Source organism: Ursus arctos, unplaced genomic scaffold, assembly GCF_023065955.2.
Source record: "Ursus arctos isolate Adak ecotype North America unplaced genomic scaffold, UrsArc2.0 scaffold_17, whole genome shotgun sequence".
In the NCBI taxonomy this organism is placed as follows: domain Eukaryota; kingdom Metazoa; phylum Chordata; class Mammalia; order Carnivora; family Ursidae; genus Ursus; species Ursus arctos.
In genome coordinates this window covers 19,979,756-19,998,113 of record NW_026622841.1, presented here as the reverse complement: position 1 = coordinate 19,998,113, position 18,358 = coordinate 19,979,756, and the positions used below count along the sequence as shown (strand labels likewise).

General features: G+C 33.7%; 1 protein-coding gene across 8 annotated transcripts in view; it reads left to right on the top strand.

Moving 5' to 3' along the window:
• The window catches only part of CUNH18orf54 (chromosome unknown C18orf54 homolog), a 24,640-nt gene extending 6,282 nt beyond the window's left edge, over positions 1-18,358 (top strand). For 4 of the 8 annotated variants that reach the window (XM_048218607.2, XM_048218603.2, XM_048218606.2 and 1 more), the window contains exons 6-9: positions 2,325-2,427; positions 7,887-8,018; positions 9,502-9,572; positions 15,603-18,358. In XM_048218607.2, coding sequence (XP_048074564.1) covers positions 2,325-2,427; positions 7,887-8,018; positions 9,502-9,572; positions 15,603-15,675 — 379 coding nt within the window. In that variant the 3' untranslated portion in view covers positions 15,676-18,358. Of the gene's footprint in view, positions 1-2,324; positions 2,428-7,886; positions 8,019-8,707; positions 8,810-9,501; positions 9,574-13,375; positions 15,535-15,602 lie in introns of those variants that run through there. The other 4 variants (XM_057313075.1, XM_057313073.1, XM_057313074.1 and 1 more) reach the window with 2 other exon arrangements.

Sequence of the window (18,358 nt, the reverse complement as noted above, 5' to 3'; positions counted from 1 at the left end):
TTGAGCTTAGGTAGGAAAGCTTTTTTCCTTAGTGATATTATTACATCTGAACTCATCAGAAATGCATTCTTGGTAACCCTGTATCCTGCCGTAGGCTCTGATAATTTATATCCTGTTGTCTAAACTTTCATTCTGTTGTGGTCTGTTATAGACCGAGTCGGTTAATTCCTGTATCCATTTTTTATCACTTCTCAGTTGAACATCTTAGTTTTTTGAATGTGGACGCTTGAGTATAATTCTGGTTTGGAATCCCAGCTCTCTGACTTCTTTGCTGACACCTTGTATGAGTTATACTTCTGCTTTTTACAAGTTACTACAGCTTTGTATAAATTCTACATTGTACAAGTTACTTCTACCTTGTATAAGACCTTATATAAGTTGTTTTTCTACTTGGTGTTGCTGTGAGAATTCGTTTGATTAGAAAATATATAAAAGGTACTTAGGACAATTTCTGACTTAGGATGAGCTCTCTTGTAATTGTTAATAGTGGTGATGATTATCCAGGATATTTTGTTTTTCTATATTTAGCTTCATTTCTCAATTGTTGGTTCAATAGTATCTTTATTTTTTTAAAACTTGGGTTAATAACTAGCTCACTTAATTCTTAAACTTATTTTCTAATTTATTATTTTCTTGTCAGTTGGTCTTTGTAAAGTACCATAACTTTGCTTTCACTTTGAACCAAAATGGGTGTGTTATGTAATTAGATAATATAATTTACGCTTGTATGATTATTATTACGATCATTGGTTTGGTCCAGTACCTTGTGTATAGAATTTGACTTCTGGAAGATTGAATTCATATTGTGATGGGTATGTTTGTACATAAAATGAATGATGGATTGTGAGGAGAAGGAATAGACCTGACCTTAGTGTGATGTTGACAACTTACTGTCAATATATCATCAAAACAAAAATTAAGAAGTGCCAAGGGTAGTATACTAGAAGGTAGAACAGAACCACAATCAGATAATTACTTTTTTTGTTTGTTTATTTAACATTTTTATAATGGAAAATTTCAAAGAAATACAAAAGTAGAAGAATAGTATAATGAATCCCTATGTACCCCACACTCATCTTCAGTGATCTGGTAAATGCTTTTTGATGGTAGTGAAAGGATGTGCAAACTCCTTTCATAAAGAATAGGCAAAAAGACTACTTGGGAGCAAGAAAGGCTCATAGTAAGCTACAAATCAAATGAGTCAATAATGAAGTACTGTTAATTATTAAGAAAAAATTAGAATTGTGACGTTTAAATGTTAGAGAAAGATTCTTAGGTATCTAAGCACTTGAGTTGGAAACACATTTTATTTTTTTATTTTTTATTTTTTATTAAAGGTTATTTATTTATTTATTTGTCAGAGAGAGAGAGAGAGAACACACATACACAAGCAGAGGGAGCGGGAAGCAGAGAGAGAAGCAGGCTCCCTGCTGAGCAAGGAGCCCACTCCATCTCAGGACCCTGGGATCATGACCTGAGCCAAAGGCAGACGTTTAACTGCCTGAGCCACCCAGTCTCCCCAGAAACGTATTTTATATTGATATATGAATAAGAGAGAGAATGAGTTTATTTATTCTCTGTGGCTGATAGAATTTGTGTTGGGAAAATTCTGACTTTTGCTGGGGTTGCCCTTTGGTCTACTATCCCTTGAAACATCAAGAAATAAACTAATATTTATTGAGCATCTATTACATGTTCCAGGTACATATAGTTAATTTATGCAATACTTTTGTGAGATAAGTAGGACTACAAGTGTAAAACTAAAGTTTAGATAAATAATTTACATAGAATCACATAGTGAGTGGGATTGGGATTTGAACTCTGGAATTTTAATTTCAAAATTGATCTTTTTCCCACTGTAATCTGTCTTCTTTGTTAATGTTAGTTCTGGAGGGCAAGTCCTATTGCTTTGACATGGAAGAGCATGTTACTGCCATTCCAGTAGAAACTCATATATTTTTTACTATCATTGGGTAACTGTGTTTATTTGGAAAAATGTACTGCTTATTTCAAACAAACAAGATTTTGGAGTATAGCCTATAGTTGAAGGCTTATTTATTTAGTTAAAGACTAGTGTTTTTACCTTCTTCATAGTTTTTCCTTAAAGCTTTAAAGGAGAAATAAGGAGATAGGGAGGGTTAGATTCTGGTGTCAGTTTAGAGAGAAGATGAGGGAATTACCAAGCAAAATCAATATGAATCATATCTGTAATGGTTGTTTCTTGGTGACTATTTCTGTTTAAATGATAACTACTCAGTTATACACTGTCTAATTTTTTAAATTGGGAACTTACTTACTATCTTCTATCCTTAAATCCTATTTAGCAAATCTCCTGTTCCTGTTAACTCTGATGATAGTCCTCAACAAACTTCAAAAGCAAAGTGTGCTAAAGGGTTCCTTGAAGATTTTTTAAATAATGATAATCAGGTGGGTGAAGTTAAATCTTTTTATCTTATTAAAGGAGGATTTATGACTAATATACAGATTTTAATTTCTAAGATGTTAAAAAACGAAATGATTCAAATTCCTTCTTTTTCTTTTTTTTACTTCTTTTTTTTTTTTTTTTTTGAAGATTTATTTATTTGAGAGACAGAGAGAGTACAGGCAGGGGGAGAGGCAGAGGGAGAGGGAGAAGCAGACTCCCTGCTGAGCTGGGAGCCCCATGTGGGGGTTGATCCCAGGACTTGGAGATGATGACCTGAGCTGAAGGCAGACACTTAACCATCTGAGCCACCCAGGCGCCCAAATTGCCTCTTTTTCAACACAAGTGCATAAAACCATCGCTCCTAGAATTATTAATAATTTTGTTTTAGTATTCTAAAGTAGAGGGACCTGGGATTAAACTCTACAGAGAACTTAAATTATCATGGTTTTTTGTTTTGTTTTTTTGGGGCAATATATAAACCGTATCATTATAGAGTAGGTTATATTTTTGATTATTGGGAGTTGTGTTTCTAAGAGAATATGATAAATCTCTATAATTTAAAATAGGAAAATTATCCAATTTTGCAAAATCAACATATGTGCATCTTGCAAGTAACCCTAAAATAAAGTATAAATGTGTATATGTGCACATAAGAAATTATGTATCATTTGACATAGTAGAAATGTAGCCATGGCTGTTAAATATTGAAATCATACTTTTGGGGTCTAAAAATATGAAAGATTTGAGAGGTTAAACACTCAAAAATTAGCTGAAAAATGTAATAAAATGAACTCCTTCTGTGAAATTTACCAGAGGCTGTCAGAATATGTTTGACCTTAGAACTTTGTGTAAGATACTATTGCAGATACTGTATAAGTGAAGCATTATTATCAAATATTTATTTGGCAAATATTTGAGTACTAAGCACTTTTTTTAGAAACTGTATCCCTAGTAGTGAATAAGAAGGAGGAAATCCTTGTGTCTTGGATTTTTTTTTTTTTTAAAGATTTTATTTATTTATTGGACAGAGATAGAGACAGCCAGCAAGAGAGGGAACACAAGCAGGGGGAGTGGGAGAGGAAGAAGCAGGCTCATAGTGGAGGAGCCTGATGTGGGGCTCGATCCCATCACGCCGGGATCACGCCCTGAGCCGAAGGCAGACGCTTAACCGCTGTGCCACCCAGGCGCCCCTGGATTTTTTATTCCAATTAGACAAACTAAAGAAAAATATAATGTGTGATTTTATATAAGGGAGCGCTGTAAGTGTTATGAAGAAAAATTATTTGGGATAGAAAAACGGTACAATTTTAGCTAGGGTAGTCAGGAATGATCTCTCTAATGAGGTGATATTTGAGCAAAAATCTAAAATGAGTGAATAAGCCAAATACACATGGGGAAATAATTTTACATGTAGAGGTAATAGTAAGTGCAGAAACCCCAAGGCAGAATTGTATTTGGCATGTTCAAGGAATATTAGAGTCCAGTAAGATAGCAAGATCAGAATGAACAAGGGAAGGGATGGTAAGAGGTAACATGGGAGTGGTAACCATGAACCAGATCATGTAGGGTCTTATAAGTGATGGAGTGAAGATTTTATGGTTTATTTAGATGAGATGAGAAATCACTGGAGGGTTTTGAGTGGAGGAATGAAATGATCAGATCTACATTTTAAAATATAAAATGGCAGCTGTATGGAGCACAGACTTAGAAGGGGCTGGTGAAGGAGCAGGGAACCCAGTTAGGAAACTTTTGTAGTCTTTCTGGATAAGATTGGCTTGGGGTGGGTACATTAGGAGGTAGTCAGAATTGGGTAGACTTGGCATGTATTTTGAAGGTAGACCTAGTAGGATGGAGACAGAATTCGAATAATGAATCCAAGATGTTGGAGTCAAGCAGCTAAAAGATTGGGTGGTGGCATTTACTTAGGTAAAGAGCACTGGTAGAGGAAAAAATTTGCAGAAGTTCTTTTAAGTTTGAGATGGGTGAATGTTAAATACTAACCAGCTGGTCCCTTTTCCCCTGCCAATACACACATAATCTCACTACCAGGTTGTTTTTGTTTTGTTTTTAATAATTTTAGATGTACAGAAAGTTCTTAACACCCTTCTTTCAGCTTCCCTAATGTTATCATCTCACATATCATACTATAATGATCACAAACAAGGAATTAAGATAGGTACAATTCCTTTACCTAAACTACAGACCTTACTCTGATTTCACTAGTTTTCTACCAATGTCCTGTTCCAGGGTCCAACGTTGTAGTTAGTTTCATGTCTCTTTAATCTACTTCAGTCTGCGAAATTCCTCGTCTGTCCTTGTCTGTCATGACCTTGATACTTTTAAAGAGTACTGGTTGGTTGATTAGTTTGTAGATAGTTCCTCAATTTGGGTTTGTCTAAAGTTTTCTCATGATTAGAATGAGGTTATGCTTTTGGCAAGAATGCAGCAGAAATCATACTATGCCCTTCTTAGTGCATCATACCAGAGGGTTCACGATATATTAATAACATTGATTTACTGATATGTGTCTTAGTTGGGCTCCTGTAATAAGTATGCCATAGACCTGGTGGCTTAAGCAACAAACATTTATTTCTCACAGTTCTGGAGGCTGAGAAGTCCAAGATCAAGATGTCTGGTGAGGTCCTGCTTCCTAGTTTGCAGGTGGCCATCTTCTACCTGTGATCTCTCATGGCAGATAACAGGGAGGAAGAAAGCTCTCTTGTGTCTCTTATAAGGGCACTAATCCCATTGATGAGGGCTCTACCCTTGTGACTTAATTACCTCACAAAAGTCCTTTCTCCAGATACCATTACATTGGGATTAGGCTTCAACATAAGAATTTTAGGGGGACACAAACATTCAGTCCATAGCAATATGTTAAGCAATATGTTAATAATATGTGAAATTATAATATGTTAATACTTGTGATGTTAACCTTGAACACTTGGAGTTTACTGGCTCTCTCTTTAGTAAAATTACAGTTTCCCCTTGTAATTAATAAATATGGGGATATACTTTGACACTGTGCAAATAGTCTCAAAATGTCACTCACTAATTTTAGCATCCATTGGTGGATTTTCTTTTAAATTCTTGTAGAATGAAGAACTGTTCCTTCTCCTCCCCATATATTAATTAAATTATTTATAGCGATAGGTACTCATAAATAGATATTTATTCTATGTTTTTAACACAATATTGTTATTTTGTTGCTCAAATTGTTCCAGTTTTGGCCATAATGAGTTCCTTCAGGTTGGCCCCTGTGTCCTTTTGACATGTTCTCATCCTTTTTTTTTTTTTTTTTTTTTAAGATTTTATTTATTTATTTGACAGAGATAGAGACAGCCAGCGAGAGAGGGAACACAAGCCGGGGGAGTGGGAGAGGAAGAAGCACGCTCATACACGAAGAGCCTGATGTGGGGCTCGATCCTGTAACTCTGGGATCACGCCCTGAGCCAAATTAACCGCTGTGCCACCCAGGCGCCCCCTCATCCTTTTTTTGAGCACTTCTCTGTGGGTCCATGGTTTTGTTTTGTTTTGTTTTTTTGTTTTGTTTTGTTTTGTTTTTTTGGAAAAATGGCATTTAGAAACTAAGATCTGGGCACTAGTCGTGCTTGTTGCTACTAGAATGTTATTCATTCTAGACTTCCTCAGCAGGCAGATCTAGGAAACATGTATGTTTACAAATCCACACATGCACGTCTTTATTTCTTTATCTGTATATTTTATATGTATGTATAAAATCATGAGTTTGTACTGATATCTCTGACTGTAGTTCTATAGGATTTGTTTTGGCCTTTCGTGTTCCTTATTTGTAACTTCTTTCCACTGGTGAGAATCCCATCTATTATCCATAATCCCTTAACTATTCATGTATTCTTAGCATACACATACTTTGACAATTGTTAATCCACATACTTGTAAGAAACAAATTTACTAACTAGATCACATTATTTATGTATAGTTCTTTTTATCTTAGCCTCACAATATCCAGTCAAAGCACTGCTTTCCAAAGTTACCTTGGTTAATTATTTTCTTCCCAACCGCTTTCATTGTGGTCATGTTGTTCAATTGTAATACTGTTAGGTGGTTCACTTTTATTGTACATATTGAGTTTAAAGCACATTCCATTTGGTTTAAATTATTTGTTTATTGAATATGTGAAACATTACTATAGTTCTGAGAAAGCTATACAAAAAGATATACTCCAAGACATTCACTACCAGGTGTTAATGATGAGTCTCAGGACAAATTCTATCAAACATACCAAAATTTATTAAATATTTATTAGCGAATGGCACAAACAGTTCATATAACCTGTTTCGTTGTTGTTTTTTTTTTTTTTTGAACTCTGATCACTAGTTTGCATGAAAAATTCACTCTAGAGGCAGGCTTTTGTAGCCTTTATGGTTGGCATCAGGCAGCCAGAAATTCTTCTAAGTCAGTGCTGGATGGAGGTAATTTAGAGATAATGCTTCAGGTGCTGTCCACAAGTCAGAATGAGGAGTATAAAGCTAATTGGATCCTTTTTTTTTAAAAAAAAAATATTTATTTATTTTTATTTGAGAGAGAGAGGGAGGGATGGAGGGGCAGAGAGAGAGGGAAGGAAGAGAATCCCAAGCAGACTCCCCAACACAGGGCTCGATCCCATGACCCAGAGATCATGACCTGAGCCAAAACCAAGAGTTGGACGCTCAACCAACTGGGCCACCCAGATTCCCCAAGGCTAATTGGATCCTTAAGCCCTGTTTATTTTTCTTTATTTTTAAAATTTTGGTGAAATATGTATAACATAATATTGAAGATTATGTAATATGGAAGATGTAAAAATAATAGTTTGGTAAGAAGACTTTTAAAAAGAAGTTTAAAAATATCCCTTCTAGAGTCTCTTAAAAGAATCCTGACCACATTATATAGTATTGTTGCCCTCCTTGGACACAGGTAAGATCAGTGATAATTGAGGTAAGAGTGTTCTTTAGGTAGCAAGGAATGTGTGGCCAATGAATAGGTGAAAAGCTAGCATTCTCTGTGAGAAAAAATACTTAAAAGTGTTTGGAGAATTCTATATTTGAAATTCTAGTCCTTGTTCCGCTGATAAACAGCTTCATTTACATACCCAAAAAGAGCATGTTGGCCTACCTGATCTCTGAAGATCTTTCAGTTCTAAAAATCTATGATTTTAAATGTATAAATGAATGCATTGCAAATGTGAAGGTGTACTGTTCATTTGAAAAGAGCAGAGACTAGAAAGAATATTGCCAAACTTTAAAAATGGTTGTCTGTAAGTAACTTCATCTAGGGACTGGGGAAGGGGAGGTGTTGAGTTATAATTTTGATTTTTTCAAAACATATTATTGTCTTGTTTGAATTTTTGCACTAATTTTATATTGGGGGAAAATAATGCAAAATATAACTTTTTCCTTCCTGAATTGCTTGGTTAATCATTCATCTGTTTTAATCTCAGAGCTGTACCCTTTCTGGAGGGAAACATCATGGTCCTGTTGAAGCCCTGAAACAAATGTTATTTAATCTTCAAGCAGTACAAGAAAGTTTTAATCAGAATAAAACAGAAGAACTGAAAGAGGACATTAAGCAAGTAAGCAGACTTAATCTATCAATTGAGATCTGCGAATGTGAATTGAGATCTGTGAAGATTTGATTTCTTCCTAGATCTTTTTTAGCTTAACCACTATAATTTTATGTTAATAAGCATGCCACATAGCACATGCTGTAAAGTTGTGCTATTTTTTTTCAGAGATTAACTTACTCAAATTTAATACTATTAAATTTCTGTAGTTGTGTGTACCCCTGAATGGATTGTTCTTTTTAGTTCATGGTTGGCTGTAAATACAACATCTTATTTAGATTTAACAACATTACAATTGTAGTATGGAAGGATTTTAAGACTTGTTTTTTAACGCCCTACAAAATTATCTGTATAATCCAACTTTTTGTATTTATATTTGGGGAGGCTTGGAAACCCTTTTCAACCTTAGACTTCTCCACATAACCTTTGTCTTCTGGAATTTTGTTTTGTTACCATGAGTTTGGCTCTTCTTACAGTTGATGTAAAATTTTATTTTAAAACCATTGTGTTTTTGTGTTATTTCCTAGGAACTTGGAAATCTCTTTGTGCTTTGGGCTGCTGTTCTGTAGGGATTGACTTTTCTTCACAGTAGTATAATGTTTACAGAGATTTATATTCTCCCAAATCTGATTGTGAATTCTAATTCTGCCACTTAACTAGCAAGTGCAATATTTGTACAAATCACTTAACCTCTTTAGTTTCAGCTTCCTGTTCTGTAAAATGAGGTTGAGAAGATAAATTGAGACAAACTATGTGAAGTACTTATTATATAGTACTTGGCACCTGATAAAAAATAGCTGGTAAATACTTAATAAATATTTTTGTTGTCATTGTTTTGTTATTCTTATTCAGTAGAACTTTATGAAATTCAGTTTTAATTACAAATGAATGGATCAGCTCTTGGGAACTGTCACACCCTGAATTGTATTACTTAATTTTTGTCTGTACATTTTAATGATTATTACATTAACATATAGAGTATATTCCATTCTTTTTTAAACATCATTGAGACATAACCTTGTTCTTATGGTTATAATTTCAAGTCAAGGTTTTATTTTCATTGGACATACATTTAGAAGCATACTTGAAAGATGAATCTAAATAGTAGTTATATTTTTAGAATAAAGAGAAAATATTTATTTTTTAAAAAGATTTTATTTATTTATTTGACAGAGAGAGCACAAGCAGGGAGGGGGGCAGTGGGAGAGGGAGAAGCAGGCTCCCCACTGACAGGGAGCCAGACATGGGGCTTGATCCCAGGACCCTCGGATCATGACCTGAGCCGAAGGTGGATACTTAACCGACTGAGCCACCCAGGCACCCCTAGAATAAAGAGAAAGTATGTAATGTTTCACTGAAAATTATTTGCTAGAATTATTTCCTTGGAAATGCAGACAATGTTTTTTGTTCGTATTATTCACGTATTATATAGTATTTATGTTTATAGTTACATAATATTTTCAATATCTTGTTATATTTGGTATTTTAATAGGTTTCAGAAGACAGTTTCTCTAAATTACAGTTGAAAGAGAGTATGGTTCCTATTACTAGGTCACTTCAAAAGTAAGTATTCTCTACTAATTTCTGAATATATTATGGATACAAATCCGTTTTAGCCATTCCTTGGAAATCAGAAGATTGTAGGAGGAATTAAGTAGTTCTAAGAATAGATATACTTGGTATATTTAAGCTTTATGGAACATTGTTTAATGCTGAAGTTTTCTCTTAAACTTGTACTATTTTCTATTAAAATGTTCTTAGGACCTAATGAGATAACCTTAGACACCTAAGTATAATGGATTTGAGTGCCTTAAAGAGATTCTCTTTTCATTTCCAACTAATAGCAACAATTTGAGATAGTATTGGTATGGATATCATGAAAGAACAACTTGTTCATGAAATGTGTTTTTATGATTCCTTCTAGAATAAATATAATAATCATAAATGTATCATTATTTGACATATCTCCACAGAAACCTAAAGTGGACGTAATGTCCTAGATATAAAAGTAGCTCTAAATGACATAAAGATGTTAATCTACTTTTTCCTTAGTTACATTATTTTAAGTAAAATGTGGAGATGAATACAAATGTTTCCCATGGTCATGCTGTTGGCAAAGGGAATGGTCTTTATTTATGGGTTTGATTGTGTGAATATGAAGTACCCTCAGAAGATGGAATACTGAACTTTAGGACGTGCTAAGATTGAAATTTTTTACTTTAGTAATATCATCTCACTTGGCTATAAGTGGGGCTAAACAAATATTGTCTACCTTTTGTCCTTTCAGAATTTGCTGAGGATTTGGTTTTCTAAGGAAGTGGTGGAAAAGTGAAACACTAGACATGTAAACTTAGGACTCTAATGCCATGATATGTATGTGTATGTGTGTGTATACACACACACATAATTTTTTGTTTCCATAGTTTAAAAATACATATATATATGGTTTTTTACCCATTATTTCTGGGTAGAAATAATGCCTCTTTCTTTATAGCTTGCCATAGAACTTGGGTATAGTGTTCCTATCTAGTAGGAGTCAGTGAATAACACTTAGCAAGTGTCAGTGTTCTTAGTGCTTTTGAATGTAATTCGTGTGATCTTTACAACCCTATGAGGTTAAGTACTATCATTATTTTCACAATTCAGATCAGGTAATAAAGGTCAAGTAATAAAGTAACTTGTCCAAGGTCACATAGCTAGTAAGAGGTAGCATGGGATTCAAACCAGATAGTCTGATTCTATAGCACGTGTTCCTAACACTCCCCTTATTAATGATAGTGGTACATTATCCATTTATGCTAGTGCAGGGCCTCAATTGATTATCTAGGATAAAGCCCTCATTCTGCTTTAAAATTTATATTTAGTAGATGACCTCAAGCTCTCCGTGTCTCTTAAAAACATTAATTTTTTTATTTAAACAGTTTTTTAAAAAAGATTTTATTTATTTATTTGAGAAAGAGAGCAGGAGAAAACACGAGCGAGCACAAGCAGGGGGGGAGGGTCAGAGGGAGAGGGAGAAGCAGACGCCCTGCTGAACAGGAAGCCCAACTTGGGCCTCGATCCCAGGACCCTGGGATCATGATCTAAGCCAAAGGCAGACGTTTAACCGACTGAGTCACCCAGGCGCCCTTCTCAAAAATATTTATATTGAGCTTGTGTCACAGACTTATATGTGTTTTCTGAGTTAAAGTACATAGCCTGGAAGATGTTTTTCTTGGTGAAGATGAACAGTGGGCCATAAGTAATTAAATGACCACAAAAATTGATATTAATTGTAGGTACTTTTACTATTAGCTAAAAGAATTTTAATACTAGTAACTTTTTTCTAGCTTAGACAATCAATAATCTTGCCTACATATAGAATGCCATTTTCAGAGAGTAAGATTCATGTTTTGTTAAATAGCTTTTAGCTGTTGATTCTGGTAGATTAACTGGGGCAGTCTTAATTTGGCTTTTACTTAACATTTCAAAGGTATTATCAGTAAGGCATTTGTACTGTTATGAAGCAAGTTTAAACTTTTAGAAGTATGTTAGTACATGTTTTCGTTATTTTTAATCTGTAGATTATTTTAAGGACAATTTGAAATTCAAATTGTTCAGGTTAGGTTTATAGTCATCTTTTCATAATTCAAAATGAACAGACTCAGCTTCGACAAAAGTTGCAGATTGTACCTTTGGTGCTTTAATGACCTTTCCTAGGATGAAAAGTCCTATTATGTCTCTCCCCACCCCTCAAATAACAGTTTTTGCTTTTAACAGTTTGATTGCTAACCAGTTTTAAAATATTTTTCATTAGCCTTAGGAAATGTCAAGCTCTTAGTATGGGTTCTGTTTACTCTGTTGGACACTCAGTTTTATTATGTTCTTCCATTAGAAATAACTGCTCTCTAGGAAGACCCATTGGACCTGAAGTATAAATGATTGAGTAGCTTAAAATGTTATTTTTTTCAGAGGGATTTTACTTTTAGGAGGAATCTAAATTGTAATTGTTTTGTATCCCTGCAATTCTTAGCTTTGTCTTATGCATGTACATATTAAGAACTCAATAAAAACCTATTTTTAGGCTTGTCATAAGAGAAATTTGTCATCTTAGCAAATGAAAAAATTGTAGTTTTTGAGCAGGGGCCTTTTCTAGAATCTTACATGTGATGTAAGCCACCAGCTCCTCTGCCCAGGTTGGCTGTGAAGAATGAGCAATAGTATATTGCACATATGCTATAAAGGTGAGCAGTAGGAGATGATTGCAAAATCATCAGTCATCCAAAAATTATTTTATTGGCTCTGGAATATGTTGTTTTATATATAATTTGGAAATGAATGTGTAAGATTTTATAGTTCTCAGTACTAAAGGCCATGCCGTGAATACTTAATGATAGCTAGAAATCCTTTTTCTCAGTTCTCTTTTCTTGCTCAATTTTCTGGTCTTCATTCTATACTAGAAATAGAATTATCTCTCAGATTTGCAAAACATGATCCTAGAGCAAAGATTTTCTTTTATTCTAATGTACTCTACTAAGACCTACGGAGTGGTTGGCAGTTTGTTCAGTTGTTGCTGGACACTAGGCTGAATATAGGCCAGCAAACAGTATTTACGAGCAACCAGTATAGCAGTACTAATAGGAAACCAGATACAAGATATCAGTAAGATAAAGTATAATTAAATTGCCTTTATATACAGTCCGTTAATGAGTTTCTTTGGGTTGATTTCTATTCAATGCTCATTGATAGATACTTTCTCACAATAAGACATGAGTTTTTTTTTATTTTAATTTTTAAGGTGAGTGACTATTCAGTGTTGTATGTAACGTAACTCTTAAATTGATATATTCCCTATTAGCTTGCTTTTTCACTTTTTTAGAGAAGAAACTCAAGAATAATTTCCTTCTATAATTTTATTCAGTGCTTGTCCCTACACATAATAGCAAATCACTTTTGATAGCCTCTTCTCTAAGTAGATTGTCTTATTCTTAGCAGGGCAGATACAGGTTGAATGAAAGGAACTGCTAGCTGATTGTGTAGCTGATTTCACATTTCTGCATAGCTTTTTTTTTTTCATTCCCGTCATACTACACCCCTCCCTTTCCTTCCCATCGTTCTCCTTTCTCCCTAACATTGTTTTTTAAAGACATAAAATATGACTAGAAAGGAAGCCAGTTATATTGAGTTATAATTATGAAAATACTAGAATGAATTTCTAATTAGTAATATGTGCTTTTTTGTTAATGCATTTGAATAAGACATTTAAAATACAGGTAAGTTAAAATTCATTTTGTAAAAACATATTAGTATGAAGACGTTTTACATAACTTGAGTAAAAGTGTTAAACCATGCTGTGGTCTTTTATTTACCTTTCACATGTTGATCAGCAAACAGAGAAAGGGAATATTGAAAGCATCAATGCCTGGGGCACCAGTGAGACTTCACTGTTCGGTGGATGAACAACAAGGCTCAGAGTTGTCTAACAGTTGGCCAGTTATGTCATAACTTTTGGACTGTAGGCGGAAAGATTTAGAATATATATGTTTTAGCAATGGGGTTAATAATTAATGTAATTTTGTAACTATTATATATAAATTGTAATTTTTAAGTAGTGGTAAATATAAAAGCTATTTTGAGATACCTGCAATGACTACAATGTGATAGAAAATATCTCTGATTTCTGTGGCATATGAGGTCACAGATTTTGGTCTGTTGCTTAAATTCATAATGGAAGGAAATGCTAATTTACAGAGAGCATTTAGTGAAAAAATAAAGATGAGGATTTTTTCCCCCATCCAGTTTCATACACTCTCTAAATCCAGGGGATCTGTGGCCCTCAGAGTTGTAAACAGTGAGAGAAGACTCTAGCTGCTTACCCCTTCCTTCCTCCCTTCTTCCCCTTTCCTCCGTCCCTCTCCTCCTTCCTCCCTCCCACCTTCCTCCGCCCCAACCCCCTCCTTTCTTCCCCTCCTCCCCCCTGCCCTTCCTTTTTTTAAGATTTTATTTATTTATTTTTAAAGATTTTATTTATTTATCTGACAGAGAGAGAGCCAGCAAGAGAGGGAACATAAGCAGGGGGAGTGGGAGAGGAAGAAGCAGGCTCCCAGTGGAGCGGGGAGCCCGATGTGGGGCTTGATCTCAGGACCCTGGGATCACGCCCTGAGCCAAAGGCAGATGCTTAACAACTGAGCCACCCAGGCGCCCCTTAAGATTTTATTTTTAAGCAATCTCTACACCCAGAGTGGGGCTTGAACTCACAACCCCAAGATCAAGAGTCTCAGGCTCCACTGACTGAGCCAGCCAAGTGCCCCTCTTTCTTTTGAATCGTAGGTTGCTAAATAATAAGCCTGAAAAGAAAAAGGTAGATCTAAGTCTGAAGTATATTCACAGATTATCTTCTATCTCATAAATGTGTGTCTCTAGGAAGAAAATAATTTTTTTAGGTAAAGAGATATTACTATGGGATGTAGAAATGATAGTGTCTAATTAATTTTACCTCTGATTGCATAATAACTTTAGGTGATTTATTGTCAGTTAATAAAGATGAGAATCTCAAAAATTAACTGAAGTTGCCAAAAGGATGGCAAAATCCAGATTCTTATTACGTTTGAGTAAAAGTGTCCAAGAAGTAGAGTATAGGGAAATAGATATAATGCAGTAATTAACAGTGCTAGTTTCTTCCATTTCCATATCCTGGATCAAGTGGAAGATGTATTTTATTTAATATACATTTACCAAGCCTGTGTTAGAGACCGTAAAAATAGGGTTTTATAGTCACCACCTTTCAACTCAACTTAGAAATTACTAACAGATTACAGCACATCATAATTGTTACATTTGTTTTTGTTGGTCTCTTATTTATCAGAGATCTGAAAAATGGTTGATTAACTGACAATTTCTGGGTGGTCTTTAAGGATCTGAATGAATAATAGAGAAAAGGAAAAAGGAAGAATATTTTTAGAGGAAGACTGGGAAGTTAAGGGCCTCTGTTTTCTTGGTTTGTTTGAGGGATGATTTAAGTTTTCTTCACTGAGACCTGACCTATAATCTTAGCTTTATTTTAGAGAAAAAAAAAACCAGGTTTGTTGGTGTAATACCACATAATTGTCATTTATTTCCCCTTAGCTTAATAAAAATGAGTTTTCCTCAACTGTAACAGATCCTTCAGTGCAATTTTTAAAGTTTTAGTTATCCTGAATATACATCTTAATGAATGTACTTTCTTTCTTAAATGATATAAACAGTATTCCGAAAGAAAAGGTATAATTTCACAGAACTATTGTGAAAATGACATGAACAAAATGTTTGTTAAGTGTGATACAAATAAAACCTATTATTATTAAACTTGGCAAACTTGAAAAAAAAAACCTTGAATGTCAAAAATATATTTTTTAAAGTAAATGTTTGTAAAATTTAAATGAATGATTTTAGCCCTCAGTTATTCAGATCTCAAGGTTTTATAAAGAAAAATTCTTAATGTTTGATACTTATTCTATAAATTCATTTCTCATACTAATTTTGAAGTTAATAAACAATGTAATCACCATTTTTTTCTGCATTGTCTGTTCAGTCCTTAATATTGGTTTATAATGTGTTTTATACTTTTTAATGAAGGGCTTTGCACCATTTATCTCGCCTGAGAGACCTGGTTGATGATACCAGTGGGAAACAGTCACCGAAAATGTGAAGAGGAAAATAAAACAGTCCAACCAATAAATAGTCATCACAGAACAAAGATGTATTTTTTTTCCTATTGCTTAAACTGACAAAGAAATTATAAGCCATACATTATTCTGTGATTCGTTCAAGTTTTATATATTTTTTTAAAAAACAAACTTGAAAATGTGCATAGGTTTTGTGACCTATCCTCATTTTATGCCAAAATACCAGAATGTGAACTGGAAGGACCCACATTGTGTCCTACAATCTGACTTTGGTCTTCAGGCCAGCAAATGTCCAATATTCAAAGATGGATGATGTCTGTTATTGAAGCTTATTACATGGACTTAATCTTCTTGAGCGTCCTCATCATTTTATCATCTGGTTCTGGATTATTAAGAAACTCTTCCTGGTTTCTATCCAAAATCTCTTTAGACTTTTTGATACAAGTATCATCTACTTTTAAATAGGCTAAAGGAATATCAAAATGGTTATGGTATATCTTATCCATATATAAGTATGTTACTTTTAATTTTTTAAATATTTAAGATATGTTGTATTTGCAAATAGCATTAATTTAATAATGGGATGATACAGTGCTAAAAGGAATGTTTTATGTTGTGAAATCCGAGAGAAAAACTCATTTAATTAATGCTTTGATTTTGAATCTGTGTAAGATAATCTTGATATCTCTTGACAGTTTACAAAACATTTTTTGGGAGTATATTTGAGAATTTAATATTTTGATATTATTTCCCAGATTTTAGTTTTGAGGTTAACTCAAACCAGAAAAAATTATGAGATCAGTGACCAATTGCTTTATGCAATTTGTTAAGTAAACTTAAAATGAATGTGGAAAATCCAGAAGCAACTGTGTATTATAAAGCTATTTTGTAAGAGCTGAACTTTCTTTAAAGCAATCTGTAAAGTTTGTCTCTAGCTGGAACTCGGCAGAGCTCTGTGATTTTGCATTTTCTACCAAGTAAACTTCTAATAAGCAAGAAAGCATCTTTACCAACAAAACTAGGAATTAAATCATAAAGCATATTTTAAAAGCCTGATGAAATGAAAGAATATGAGTGTATGTATACAAACAGTACAAATTGCAGCATCTTCATTAGGTAGCTTTACTGTCAAAAAAAATTTCTAAGTACATTGTGTCGAAGAATTTTTTCCCCTCAAGTTTAAAGCACTACATAAGACCTTTGTTGTAGATCTTACGTGTCAAAAACTATAGTGTGAACCCTGTCATTTTTTTCTTGGCCAGTGAGTCAGAGTTACCACCATACAGTTGTTTTTGCCCAGTTTGAGAGTGACTTGCCATTAAGTGTGTTTTGTTTACTCTGTGGAGGTATTTCTACTACGGACATTCTATTTTCTGATTATTGTCTTCTTCAAAACATATAGTTTGCATATAGTCAAACAAGGCATTACTTTGATGATGAAAGTTATGGCTGGCTGTTAAAAATGCAGATTTTAAGTGGGTGTACATGAGGTGGATCTGGGTTGATCATGTCCAGGCTTAGCCAAATCCACCGTTAAATTCTTTGGAAGGAAGCGGAGAAGATGAATACATCAGATAATAAACTTCTAATTGCATATACATTGATCAGACTTAGTATTTAGTATGCCTAAAAAGCATTTCTAAAAGGGATTGTACTATAATGGCTGAACAGCACTGATTTGGTTAGTGCTGTCATTTGCAAGAAAATATCTCCAATGCTAAGTAAGATAAACCTTCTAAATTTTTATATTATAACTAATATTTTAAGAAACTTGATTATACTTACTAAAGAAGTATTTTTCCTCTTGTGTCAAATATGGAAGCTTAATCATTTACCTAAAAAGGGAATTAGCTTTATTAAAATAATTCCAACTTTAAAAAAAAGTATAGGAGAGTCAACTATAAATGTTCATGAAATTCTCTAAAGAATTGATATAATTACATGTTAAATATTTCAGGATTTTTTATTGTGAGTTTTCCAGGGGGAAAAGGGTGACAACAGTATTGAGATTGCTGAGTTGGAAATTAAAAGAAGACAATGGGAACAATTATAGGTTTTAAAAATTGCAGTGAGAATATACATGTTTATCAACCCCTTTCTTTTAGGTATATTTAAAAGTATAGGTAGAAAAGGAATTTTGAAAAGGCATTTCAGATTTTTAGTTGAGTATGAAAAAAATTTAACAAACCTACTTCCAAATTTTTTTTTGAGATCAAAGGATAAAGGTGTGATGAGTATATGAAGACTCAAAACTGTATGTTCTTCATTACTAGTAGGAATTTTACTTTCAGTATTTCTGTGTTAGCACATTTCAGCTTCATAGAGATTTCTGACCAAATCGAGGAACACTGTCTTGGGTTTGTTTGGGTTATATGTCTTTCTAGTTTTGTTATTTCTTGAAGTTTATAAATGTGGATTTTTTTTTTTTTTGGTGTTACATTTAATGTTTAGGATAACATCTTATTAAATTACATAGAGTTCTACCAAAATATTTTTTAAAGATAAATCATGACAAGATCCCCCCCCCTATGTTTTGAATACATAGAATCACTCATGGATTTGAATTTTTGTTTCATCTTTCCTTTTCCAATGTTAACTGTGTTTCAAAACCTGTTTGGTGGAAGTGCTACGGAGACTTGAACTTGCCAAAAGGCAAGTATCGTGAAAAGAAGCAAAAGGCTAATAAAGTTGATAATTTCTGAGCAA